The 12,000-nt window shown below is 37.5% G+C and overlaps 1 protein-coding gene across 13 annotated transcripts in view; it reads right to left on the minus strand.

The window, feature by feature from the left end:
• Nucleotides 1-797: 797 nt before the first annotated feature.
• Nucleotides 798-12,000, minus strand: part of RIMS1 (regulating synaptic membrane exocytosis 1) — a 393,719-nt gene continuing 382,516 nt past the window's right edge. For all 13 annotated transcript variants that reach the window (XM_087856955.1, XM_087856957.1, XM_045803522.2 and 10 more), the window contains 5 exons: nucleotides 11,162-11,300; nucleotides 8,810-8,922; nucleotides 5,675-5,776; nucleotides 4,917-5,056; nucleotides 798-3,419 (listed from right to left, as the gene is read on the minus strand). In XM_087856955.1, the coding sequence (XP_087713081.1) occupies nucleotides 3,201-3,419; nucleotides 4,917-5,056; nucleotides 5,675-5,776; nucleotides 8,810-8,922; nucleotides 11,162-11,300 (713 nt within the window). In that variant the 3' untranslated portion in view covers nucleotides 798-3,200. The remainder of the gene's footprint in view (nucleotides 3,420-4,916; nucleotides 5,057-5,674; nucleotides 5,777-8,809; nucleotides 8,923-11,161; nucleotides 11,301-12,000) is intronic.

A 12,000-nucleotide genomic window follows, 5' to 3' on the forward strand; every position in this document is an offset into this window, starting at 1 on the left:
AGGCCGTATTTAGTTGCCTCCTATTTTAATGTCCGACTTGCCCCAGCCCTCCCCCAGTCGTGCGCATTAAACAGCTCAGCTCTGACAGCTTGTTGTAAACTGAACTGATCTGTTTTTGTCTTCTTGACCCAACCTAACAGATAATTTCATGTCTTGTAGACCAAACAACTGGTTGACTCAGTAGGGTAAAATTCAGTCAACTGTTTAAAAAACTTTAAACAACTGATGTAGTGACATGTCTCACATTGCTTTATTGTCTCAAATTTGATATTGATTTAGTTGTGTTTATTTTGCTTTAAGTCAAAGCCAGTGTGGTCTATAAAAATATTAAGGGCTTTTAAAAGGTGGGGACTAGATCCCAACAGTTATTTTACTACAAATAAACTGCAATATGAAATGATTGCTTACCACGTATTTTGTGAGGACTATGATTGTGAAATACATGAACACATTTTTGGAGAAGAAAAAGAGTCACAAAATTAAATTAAGAAAGCTAATAATTTATCTTTTAACATATTATTTATAGAGACTCATATTTGAAGATATATTTACTCCCTAACATCTACTGATGATAATTTAATGAATTGCTTGGTTTGTTACGTTGGCCTAATGAAAGGCAAAGATCTACAAATCAGTCAGGGTTTCCAGGAAAGATGGAAAGAGGAGCCAGGTGCTTTGATGAGAGACGCAAGAGTTAATATTCTGATATGACATAACTGGAAATGATTTGGCAATTGGACAAGAGAGTTGTCTCTTTTATTAGCACACTCAAACAGCAGCAGAAAAACAACCTTCCATTGATTCTTACTGAGATTTATTGTTTTTAATAATGCCACTTTCCAGAAGTATAGTCATGTGCTCACTTAGACAGGCTGACAAAGTGGAAACTTGTATGTGATGCAAAGTACCCTTGGGGCGTAGATTAAGACATATATAGTGCAGTGACAAGTCAAGTCAAATGCCCACAGCAGACAACAAATCCCAGCCTCCCTTTCCCATGATCTGGCTCCCATTTTGCACCATAGAACCCACAACGGAAATCTGGCAAAACATAGAACACAGATGGCTACCAACTGACATGAAAAGCAAATTTTATTAAACATGTTTACATACATGAGTTGTTCATTTTAAAAGCACAGGGGAGTGTTAAGACAAGTGGTCAAAATAGAAAGATACTACCCAATTATAATTCGTTGATTGTTGGCCACTAAGACAGAACGGAATCTAGTAGAAGTGCACCAATGCTTCAGCTCTTCCTGCTCAGCATGGTGAGTAGTGGTCAATCTGTGCCCTGTGGAATGATGGGCAGATAATTCTGGCATGTGTAAATAATAAGAAATAATTCACTTGGTGCAGGCAGTATGTCTATGGATTAAAACCTAGTGTGTACACAGTGTCTACATGTGGTACAGCCCCACGGCAGGAATCTACACCAAAATATTAATTAGAAGGAATTTGGTCCATACTACATCACGTTTTCCAGAGGGTAAAAAATAAAGTCCATCTATAGACATTTCACCCCAAACTCACAGGCGGAGTCTGGCTAAAACCTGCAAAATGTCTATAACGAAAATGGATGGCTTAGATTTCTTGGTTATTTCAGTATAGTAATTAACGAGCAAACTGTACAAGTACATGCAACATACAAGCTGGCCTAATGTGGAACTAACATACATTATTAAATAACCTTTTGTGGGTTTTTTTTTTCATTTTTTCTTTTCTTTTCTTTTTTACTTTTTTTTTTTTTTTTTTTACAAAACGTGCATGCAGCTTTGAACAGTTCCAAGTCATGCTGCTCTATTTGTGTGACCACAAAAATTGAATGACTCATAAAAGGAGGGAGAACATATCAGTGCACCTGCAGAGTCTGCAGTTTGTAGCACGTATACAGAATGTCACAAGGGAAATTCAAGGCCAAGAAAAACTCAAATGAAGAAAATGCAAGTTGACATTTGACTTTGTTTCATCCCCCCCCCAAAGTAAGATACTTTGCGTTAAAAAATCAAGCTTTGTGCTTGCATCAATCTCAAAGAAATGTAAACTAAAATTGGATAAAAACATTACTTTAGTGCAGAATATTTCAACTGGAATTTCCAGTGGAATATTGGACAGCTCATACCATGCTCTTTCCAGGGCAGATGGGTGTGTCTACACTGAGACATGGCCGAGAAGCCTGGGCATAGCTGAAAGTGTCTTAGGCTCAAATCTGTTTCTAGTCACCATTTTGGGAAGTCAAAAGTATGGTTTATACACATAAGCGTATACTTTTTTGGGGGGCTATCAGGAAGAAAAAGTTATTACAAGGAGTGTTTCCCAAGTACAATTATACGGTTAGTTTTAGTTCCCAGTATTAGTTGCAGATTGACTTCTTTAAAAGTCTTCCATGAAAAACAATGGAAAAAATAATTTTTTAGAACACAGATTATTTTTCATTTAAAAAAAGTGATTCTGTGATTATTGGTTTTAGAAGATAACTTTGTGTTTTCTGGGTTTCCACACGTAAGACTGAAGGATTCTAAAATGAAAGCCCGTGAGACCCTTCATTGGCCTCATGCTGCGTAGCTGTTGAACACTTTGGGGAGATGCCACAGAGACTGTTTCAGCCCTTTTTTGGTGCTCTTGGGAAGAGAAAGGAAGGGTCTTTGTAAGCATCATGAGGCCTGTCATGACATATCCAAAAACTAGTGGAAATAACAAAAACTAAAAAATAAATCAAGAAACCAAAACCCAACAAACAACACACAAAGAAAACACACAGAAGAACAAAACTTCTCAAACACCAGGGAAATAACACTGCTTGTGGTCTGTGCAGAAATGTGTAAAATACAACTTTTCAGAGTGAGAGTTTCCAGTTTGTTCAATTTGGGGTGTGTCTATGCCTCTGCGTGTGTGTGTGCATGTGTGTGTGTGTGTGTGTGTGTGTGTGTGTGTGGATTTGAAGTTTCCTCCTTTTCTGTTTGTCAGAAGCATCAGTGACTCTCACTAGCATGTTGACTCTTACTGTAATTTGATAGACTGCCTTGTTCTGTCATATGAAGCCAGGTTTTAAACAACAAGTGGGACATATTATTGAAAAACTACTACAGGCAAAACACAAGTTGATTGTCTGTCTCCAACAATGCTTTTGATCATGAAATATCTGGTTCAGATTATTATCCTGAAAGGTAGAGTTTCACTGGAATGACTCTGGTATGAGTTCACTATGAGCGGATGCAGGGAGGCCCAGTTGAACTTTCCAGAGATGACTGGGAAGCCCGGCGGGTTAGGGGAGTGAGGGTGGGATCCACCAGGGATGATGGTGGGAACAACTTGTACCATCCAATTACCATACTGGATAGATCGAGTTCTTCCAACAAGATTTGAGCCACACCCATAAAGCATTTATGGTCCATTCTGCCATAGTCCCCCCAGACAATCACCTGCAGAGACAGAGAAATGCAATACAACTTGAACATCTCTTTCTTTCACATTTGAAGAGTTGAAAGCAACTACTCTGTAAAAGTGGGCCAGTCAGGGAAGCAGAGGAAATGAATATAACTGACACCACGGAGGTAGAACCGATAGGAAGATACAAACATGAAGGTGCTCAAAGAGACACTTCCTAATAATTTTTAGATTTGATAGGTAATGTTTCCCTAGTCAATGAGGGGTGTTATCTACATAACCTATGTTAAAGAAATAAATATACAAGTTTGTTTATATATGAATTCAATACTTTCTTTAGTAACTACTATCTAGTAAGTGGTGTGCAGGGCCACAGAGATATAAAAACTAAAACTCGTGCGAGTCAGCAGGGCAAAACATTGTGATTCAGTGTACAGCGGAGTGTGCCTCTGATGGAGTATGTATAAAGAATGAGAACGTGCATTACATTTCTTTTATATTATAAACTTGTTAGTAAAGGGACAGGTTGAAAAATAATTGTAAGCCATTGCCTTTTGAGCATTTGTCTGACAATTCTAACTTGATCAGATGATTAACAAGTCAGAGTTTACAGGTAGTTAGCACAATCTGGGTCAGCTCCTACTGATGTCCGCTAAGCATTCCATTACCCTTACTCCTACTCCTAAGGTCCTGTTTTCCAATCCTTTGGTCAGTCTGTAAAGGTTCTCGACTGAACTCATTCACCTGCCCGCACAGGCAGGAGTGCTGAAACTTGCCTTTTCAATTCACTGAGTAGCTTTGCCAAATTATTTAATCTCTGTGATCCTCATACAGAATCTTTAAAATGGGGATTATGATATTTTATGCACACGGTAGTTAAAATGTTTAAAAGAAGTAATGTGTGGGGACGCCTGGGTGGCACAGTTGGTTGACCATCTGACTCATGGCCTTGGGGTCATGAGATGGAGCCCCGAGTTGGGCTCTGCACTCGGCATGGAGTCTTCTTGGGATTCTCTCTCCCTCTGCTCTCCCTCTTCCCCCACGTGCTCTCTCTAAATTAAATAAATCTTAAAAAAAAAGAAGTAATGTATGTAATTACTTTACAACGCATCCGACATTCACCAGTCCTGAATATTCTCTTTTGCTTTCCTTTCTTCCTCTTTGTATCCCATGTCTGGCACATAGTAACGTTCAATCAAACATTAGCATCATTTGTCTTGATTATCTATCTACCTACCTACCTATCGAGAAGAGGGGGTGTGGGAAGTAGGGCAAAAGCAGAAGGAGAGGATGGAGAGAAGGAAAAAAAGAAGGGAGAGAAAATAAAAATTGTGGTTTCCCTTAGATCCATCAGATATTTTTAATACTACATATTGTTTATATTGTAAATTAACAATTTATCTTTTTCTACTCAAAGCTGTCACACCATATTTCTCCTCACTGAAATCTACTCTCTTCATGTTTGACCACCTCCTCAGTGTTCACATGGATAATGCGGACATTACAATGGGAACAGTCACACTGTTACCGACCTGAAGAACTTTACCCTGTGGGCTTTCGTCAAACACCAGGGACTGCTGATACAAAGGATCAAGGGTTTTTCGTGCAATTCTTGTCTTCTTCTTGGCTATACAGGCCCCGTTTTCCAAAAGATATACCTTGACGTATGGAGCTGAACAAAGTAATATTTAACATATAAGAAGTTAATCCTTCAAGTTACATTGATTTGATTAGAGAATGTCTTATTAGAGAATTAGAGATGTTTAGTGAAACGTTTCCCATTGACTATTTAAATCATTTTGAATTTCTGGTGCTCCACAAATTTTCTCCCTTAAAACTCGTATGTTACCACTCCTGGCATTTTCCTCATTTCCAGTAAATGTATGCAAAATTAGCCTACGACTGACTGACCTGGGGTATAGCTGCCATCACAATTCAGGTGCATAACTTAAAGCTCATTGTTTCTTCTTTATGCTTAAAACTAAAAAAAAAAAAAATGTCCTTTTCATTTGTAAATGTGCAGAAAAAAAAATAACGAAAGCAAGCTAAGAAACAATCATAACTAAACTTTTCTTAATGTGATAATACTCTTCCTTATACTTTCTGACAGAGTAATGGTGCAAGGAGAGCCCAGATCCACTTTTATAGAATCAAAGAATACAGAAAAGCTGCCTTTTTAATCAGTCAGATGATGCAAAACGGAGCACATAGAATTCGAATGCAGTAAATATTTTGATTTTTTTGCTTATGTCAGATTCTCCTGTCCAAACCCAGTACCACCTTTCCTTACCGGGTGTAGACTTGGAACCAGGTTTTTGCGTGAGACTTCGTGCTCTAATAACTTCAACTTCTAATTGGCCCTTTTTATCTTCCATTCCAATTTGTATGTCACCTGCAAGTGGAAAGGAAGCAGAATGTCTCAGCTTCTTTGCAGTTACAGTTAAAGAAAAAAAATAGATGTACGTGACAGACTCCAAACTGTGATCTTCGTGATCTTGATAGAAACCCTCACATTTAGAGCCCCTGCTCCCACTTTTCTTCCCCTGCCTCCAGATCAGGTTTTGAAAAGTTTCTCTTCATTTTTCTGGTACTAATCCATGTTATGAGAGTCCCATATTCGTTTATAAATCACTCAATTACAACAATACTGAGGTATTTAAGTTATTCTTATACTCTAGTAAGGTTTCTTATCTTTTATATAACCTAGTATATAATACTTTTTAGTAAAAAAGTATAATTATCTGTATTTCCATTATCTAGAGAAAACCACGATTAATGTTTTGGTGAATATCCCAGCAACCTCCTAAGTACTTTCTCTTTCTTCAACTAACTCCTTTCCTCCTTTCATTCCTTCCTCTATCATCGATCTATCTATCTATCTATCTATCTATCTATCTATCTATCTATCTATCTATCTATCATCTATCATCTATCTATCATCTATCTATTATCTATCTCTATCATGACCATACATCCTCAATTCGCTGACTATTTGGACCGGTGAATGGGCATGTCATTACTTGTTTAACCAGATCCCTGTTGATGGAAATATAGGTTATCTATGTTGTCACTATTATAAATAGCACTGCAATGAAGAGCTTTATAAAGAACTTTTGCACACTTGGTGTGCATAAATTCTCAGTTTTTTAACTATTGGGTCTAATAAATGGGCAATCAAAAATTCCATGCATATTGCCAAGTGTCGTTCAGAAAGATTGTGCCCATTTGTCCTACCATATTCTGTCTTCCCATATTCCACACCCACTAGTAGAGGTATTAGGAATAAGTCTAATTTTTGCCAATCTGATGGTTAAAAAGTGCTAACTTGCATCTCTTTGATTAAGAGAGAGGCTGAACACATTTCTAAATATTTTCAGTTTGTATTCTTTCTCTTATGTTTTGCCTGTTCATGTCATTTGACAATTTTTACTAAAGTGCTCATCATTTTCTGATTGATATGATACTTTACTTCTGAAAATGCTAAATGTAATTATTTCTAATTTTTTCTTAGTTAAATCATCTTCAGTTTCTCAGTTGTGAATTCTCTTTATTTGCCAGGTCAGTTGATCAAGTTTGTGGCTCTGGATTGTTCATTAGTTTTATAACTGTGTTTTAGACCTCAGCTCCCAGATGTCTCTTTTGTTTTTATTTGTCAGAGAGAAAGAGAGGGCACAAGCAGGGAGAGCAGCAGACAGAAAGAGAGGGAGAAGCAGGCTCACTGCTCAGCAAGAAGCCTGAAAAGGAACCCGATCTCAGAACCCTCGGATCATGACCTGAGCCGAAGGCAGGCGCTTAACCGACCGAGCCCCCCAGGCGCCCCTTAGTATTGACTTCTAACTTCAGTCCCTCTCACTGCCCTCCTACCCCTGCCATATACTTGACACTTTCTCTCATCCCCCTATTAGACTACATAATACGATTACATAACATTACTTAGACATGAGTGAACTACAATACTACGGCTACTTCTCATTTCCTGGACGGCTCTTCCTCTTCCCTGCACTAAATAAGGGTCTTTTAAAAAAGCATCTGCTTACATTTTTACATATATATCATTAGTTCAACTTCTTATTCTCTCCTGTTGTCGACCTCTTCCATAAAATCAAACACATTAGGTATTCTGTAGATTTTATCTGATGGATTCTAACAATTTGGACAAATTTTGTTTAATTTAAATTCAATTAGCCAACATGTAGTACATCATCGGCCTCAGACGTAGAGCTCGACAATTCATCAGCGGCAGACAACACCCAGCGCAAACTGCGTTTAAAGCTTGCTGCAACCGTTATCTTTAGATTTTTCTTCACTATCGTCTTGGGTATCCCAGCCATTTCTCTCCTGTGTTGAAGCATTTATTTGCTGGATCTTTTCTTTCTCTTTTTTTAGTTCCTATTTTTTTTTAAGTTCGCTTAGTTCATTTTGTTGAGGCATATCCTCCAGTAACATTCTGAGCAATGTTGTATATGAGGAAAAGGTTTTTGAGACCTTTCTTTTGTTAGTACGTTTTTATTCCGGCCTGAACCTCACTTGATAATTTGGCTGGCTATTGTACTCTACCTTGGAAATCAACTGTTACTCAGAATTTTTAAGGTAATACGCAGCAGTCTTCTGGCTTCTAGTATTATTATTGAGGACTCTGACGGTAATCTGACTTTTGATAATTTTGTATAGAATTATTTTTCCTCTTAGAAAACTTGTAGGATTTTCTATTAATCTCTGGTGCTGTGAGAGTCCATGATGATGTGCTTTGTGGTGACCTATGGTCATGCATTTTGCTGAGAATTCCATGGGTCCTGTCAAGCTGGAATCTCATGTCCTTCAGGGAAATAGCTGTTGCATGTGTTACATGTCATTTTCTCCCTTTGTCATTTTTCTTTTAACTTAATTTAGGGTATATTGCTAGTAGAAGTTTTCAATTTATCTGGCTTTGGCTTGACCCTTTGAAAGTTCTTTCCCATTCCAAGAGCACAGAAACATTAATGTAAGTGTTTTTCAGTATTTTCTAGTGTCTTTCTCCACTCCAGTTCTCTTTTATAATTGAGTATGAAATATTTTTATAAGTTCTGAAGTCGGGAGGCAATTTTATTCATCTTTTTTTTGCTTAGTGAAATAGTTTTGCCAACATCCTTTACTGAACAATCCATCCTCTTTCTGTGCTGTGAAATGCTACCCTTATCCTACATGTGGGTCTATAGTAGACTGTCTTAACAAAGTTTTCTGATAAGTCAAAGATTTATGACTAACTTTATTCACTTTGCATAATGTCTCAAGTTAGAAACACACATCAGAAATTAGAATAGTCATCTGAAGCCAGCAAAACTCTTGCTCAAATGTTGTTTCTCACTTATATTACTACTATGATACTTTAAATGACTTTGTCAATCATGAAACATCAATTTTCCTGTGGAAAAAAAATGATTCTTACCCATTGCAGGGGTGGCAAGGGTTTGGCGGCCAACAAGCTGAGCTGGTCCCAGTCCATCAAGAAAATCACTGAACTGACTGTCTGCTCCTAGCCGTACTCCAGGAAATATTAAGCTATTAGTGAAAGGACAAAAATCAAAACATTAGATCTCCTAGAATTCTTTTCATTAGTTTCCACTTGACCATTAATACCAATCACGAATCATAAACATTAGACTGTTTACATTGAGTCTTTGCATTCACTGCCTCTAAGCCAAGTATATGAAGTTCAGCACTGATTGAGAAAAGATCTAAATAAACTCTTAAGGTATGTTCTTAACTCTTAACTGATGTTCTATTCAGGAGAGCTTAGTTGTAGTTTTTAATATACTAAGTTTTCTGGACATTTACAAATACAAATCCCTACATAAATATATTGCTGACATAAAATATAAGATGCAAATTTTTATATCATGAACTTTATACATAAATAATTGTTCATGAACATTAAGTAACATTAATGCTAAATTTAAAAAAAATGCTTGACAATTTCTTCAATAAATGTTTTAGCAAAGTACAAATTCTTATTTACAAGTAAAAATGTTTAATTCATTCATTTTTTAATGAATTACATTTTTATATTATCTGAGATTTTCAGTCAGTTCAAATGGAAAAGAATTGATTAGACTATGTCCATTTCTTTTTTTTTTTAAATAAAGCATTGTTTTAAAGATTTTATTTGTTTATTTGAGAGCGTGCGTGTGTGCCCGTGCACACTCATACATGCACAGGTGGGGGGAGGGGCAGAGGAGGACGTAGAGGGAGAAGCAGACACCCCACTGAGCAGAGAGCCGGATCAGTCCCAGGACCCTGGGATCATGACCTGAGCCGAAGGCAGACGCTTAACTGACTGAGGCACCCAGGTGCCACCAGACTATGTCCGTTTCTTACTACACCTTGCTTGCCCGAATTCCCTGGGCCATAAGCAGAGAGTGACTGTGCTCTTCTTGTTTATTGATGTATCCTGGGCAACAAGAACCATGCTTGCTATGTAGCTGGACTTTAATGAGCGTTTTTTGAATGAACACATTTCTATAGGGATTTATTGTTTCCAATGTGCTTTCTCACATATTATTTCCTCACAGTCAAGGGAATTAGAGAGGGCACATACTATGATTGCATCCAGAGACTATGAAAATTAATCTGTAAGAGGTTAAGTTGCTTATCCACAGTGGAGGTAAATATTTAATTTATTAGTTTACATCAGGAAATAATGTCTCCTTTCATTTGCACGTTGTATTATAATACTTCATCAAATATTGGCATTTTGTCAGCAGTTTCATCTCCATAACTTCCATTGCTGCTGATTTTTGCTCTTAGCTATATCTTGCTGGGACCATGCATACCAATCATTTGATTAAACAAACACTTACTAGTTTCGGGAATGGGAAAGCATATCATGAACGTTAAGTTGGCATAATTTTATCTCATTTTCTGAACAAAATTTTAAAATGCCAGTAAAGTAAAATAAATTATTATTGTTAGATGGGTAAATGAGATTTTTGAATGGCAATAAATGAATAATTATAGAAAATGTGTACACAATCGCCAAGTAACCTGCTGCAGAATAATGATTACTTAATTGTAAGATCTATCACCTCAGTAAAAGTTTAGTTTTATCAGAAAAATTCTCGAGCATAGAAAGATGCAGGTTTTTTTTTTTTTTTTTGCAGGACCTATATGTAAAAGCAAGTAAGCAAAACACAAATCTAGTTATATATTTCTAAGATTAATTAATTACAAAATTAACTAACACTCTTTAACCAGAAAAATAATGAGAAAGATAAATTCTGGACTTTTTTCCTAAGATAAAAATGAGTTAGTGATGTTTTAAAAACAAAAACAATTAAATTGTTATTATGAGAGTGTTAGACTTCCAAAAGCTCAGAAACAAAAAATAGTTTTTTGGAGAAAAGTAGGAATATGGGAAATCAGTTCTCACTTCTAAATTTTCATTCAGATTTTGGTGACTAGGCCAGACAACGAGTTTCCCCACATGAAATAATCCATTAAATGTAGCATTTCTACACCACACACCCAGGAACGGACTATTGTGAGCTTTCCTGGATGATGGAGATCAGTTTATTCATGTGAACCCAGCTTTTCTTCACACCTTTGAAAGGTCTGAGGGACCAGGTGCTGAGGTGTGTCCCTGTGTCCGTGTTGTAAGAGGTACGCCTGTTTTAAAGCATGGAGGGTTGAACTCCTAGTTAAACAGAGAAGCTGCACCGTCACTGCTGGCGGCTTTGTTGTTTTACCTGTGACCACACAACCCGTGGTTCTAAAGCCATACAGAGGAGCTGACGTCACTTACTTTCCCTCGGAGCTGTAGCTGTTGATGCTGCCGTCAGTAGACTCTCGACTTGGTTGCCTTACCATCTTCCTCATTTCGGCTGCCATTCCTGTTTCTGTGCTTCTCTGGATGGTACTTTTTAACTTCTTGTGGCCTGACTCTGACAAGAGAGAGTAAAAGAAACTCTAAGTTTTGTTTAGACTGTTTTTCCCTGAATATTGTTGGATTCTGCAAATAAAACAATTATGCATAGAATTAAAAGTTTACTCAGAAAAAAAGAGTCTAAGAGAATAATCTGATTAGCTAAATCTCTTGGCCAACATATGCCTTGGCCAAGAGGGGTAGCAGTGGAGGGCAGACCCTGCCTGGGTCCCAGAGACCGCCTGAATCTCGATGAACCACGATGAGCTGGTTGTAATACGGCTCCTCAAGTTATCAACGGCGGTAACAATTTGGATTTGGCACTGAACTGCACGCACTATGTGGAAAGATAATGCTGAACAACCTAAAAGGTTTTTCCCCAATCTGGAGTGTTCCAAGTGTGTGGGAACAGACCTAAATGAATGGGCCTTGTCCTTTAAAGGAGAAGAGGCACAGGGAACCAAGCATGAAAAATATCAGTTTTGGCCACGTATCAGCAATCCCATAAAGAGAAACAGCAGTATTTTATTTAATGATTTATGAAACACTTTACCATACACATTCTCATTTGAGAAGGCATATAGGATACCTATGCAGGTAGAACAAGGATTATCTTAACTCCAAGCCTTTACGGCTCTCATGGCTTGTTGCCTCGACTGCATGGCGTCTGACTGGCAGTTTGGGTGTGAGTGTCTTTCTGCATAATGGCTGATCATTTT

The sequence above is a fragment of the Ursus americanus genome, chromosome 29 (assembly GCF_024610735.1).
Source record: "Ursus americanus isolate L20-20 chromosome 29, mUrsAme1.1.p, whole genome shotgun sequence".
Taxonomy (NCBI): domain Eukaryota; kingdom Metazoa; phylum Chordata; class Mammalia; order Carnivora; family Ursidae; genus Ursus; species Ursus americanus.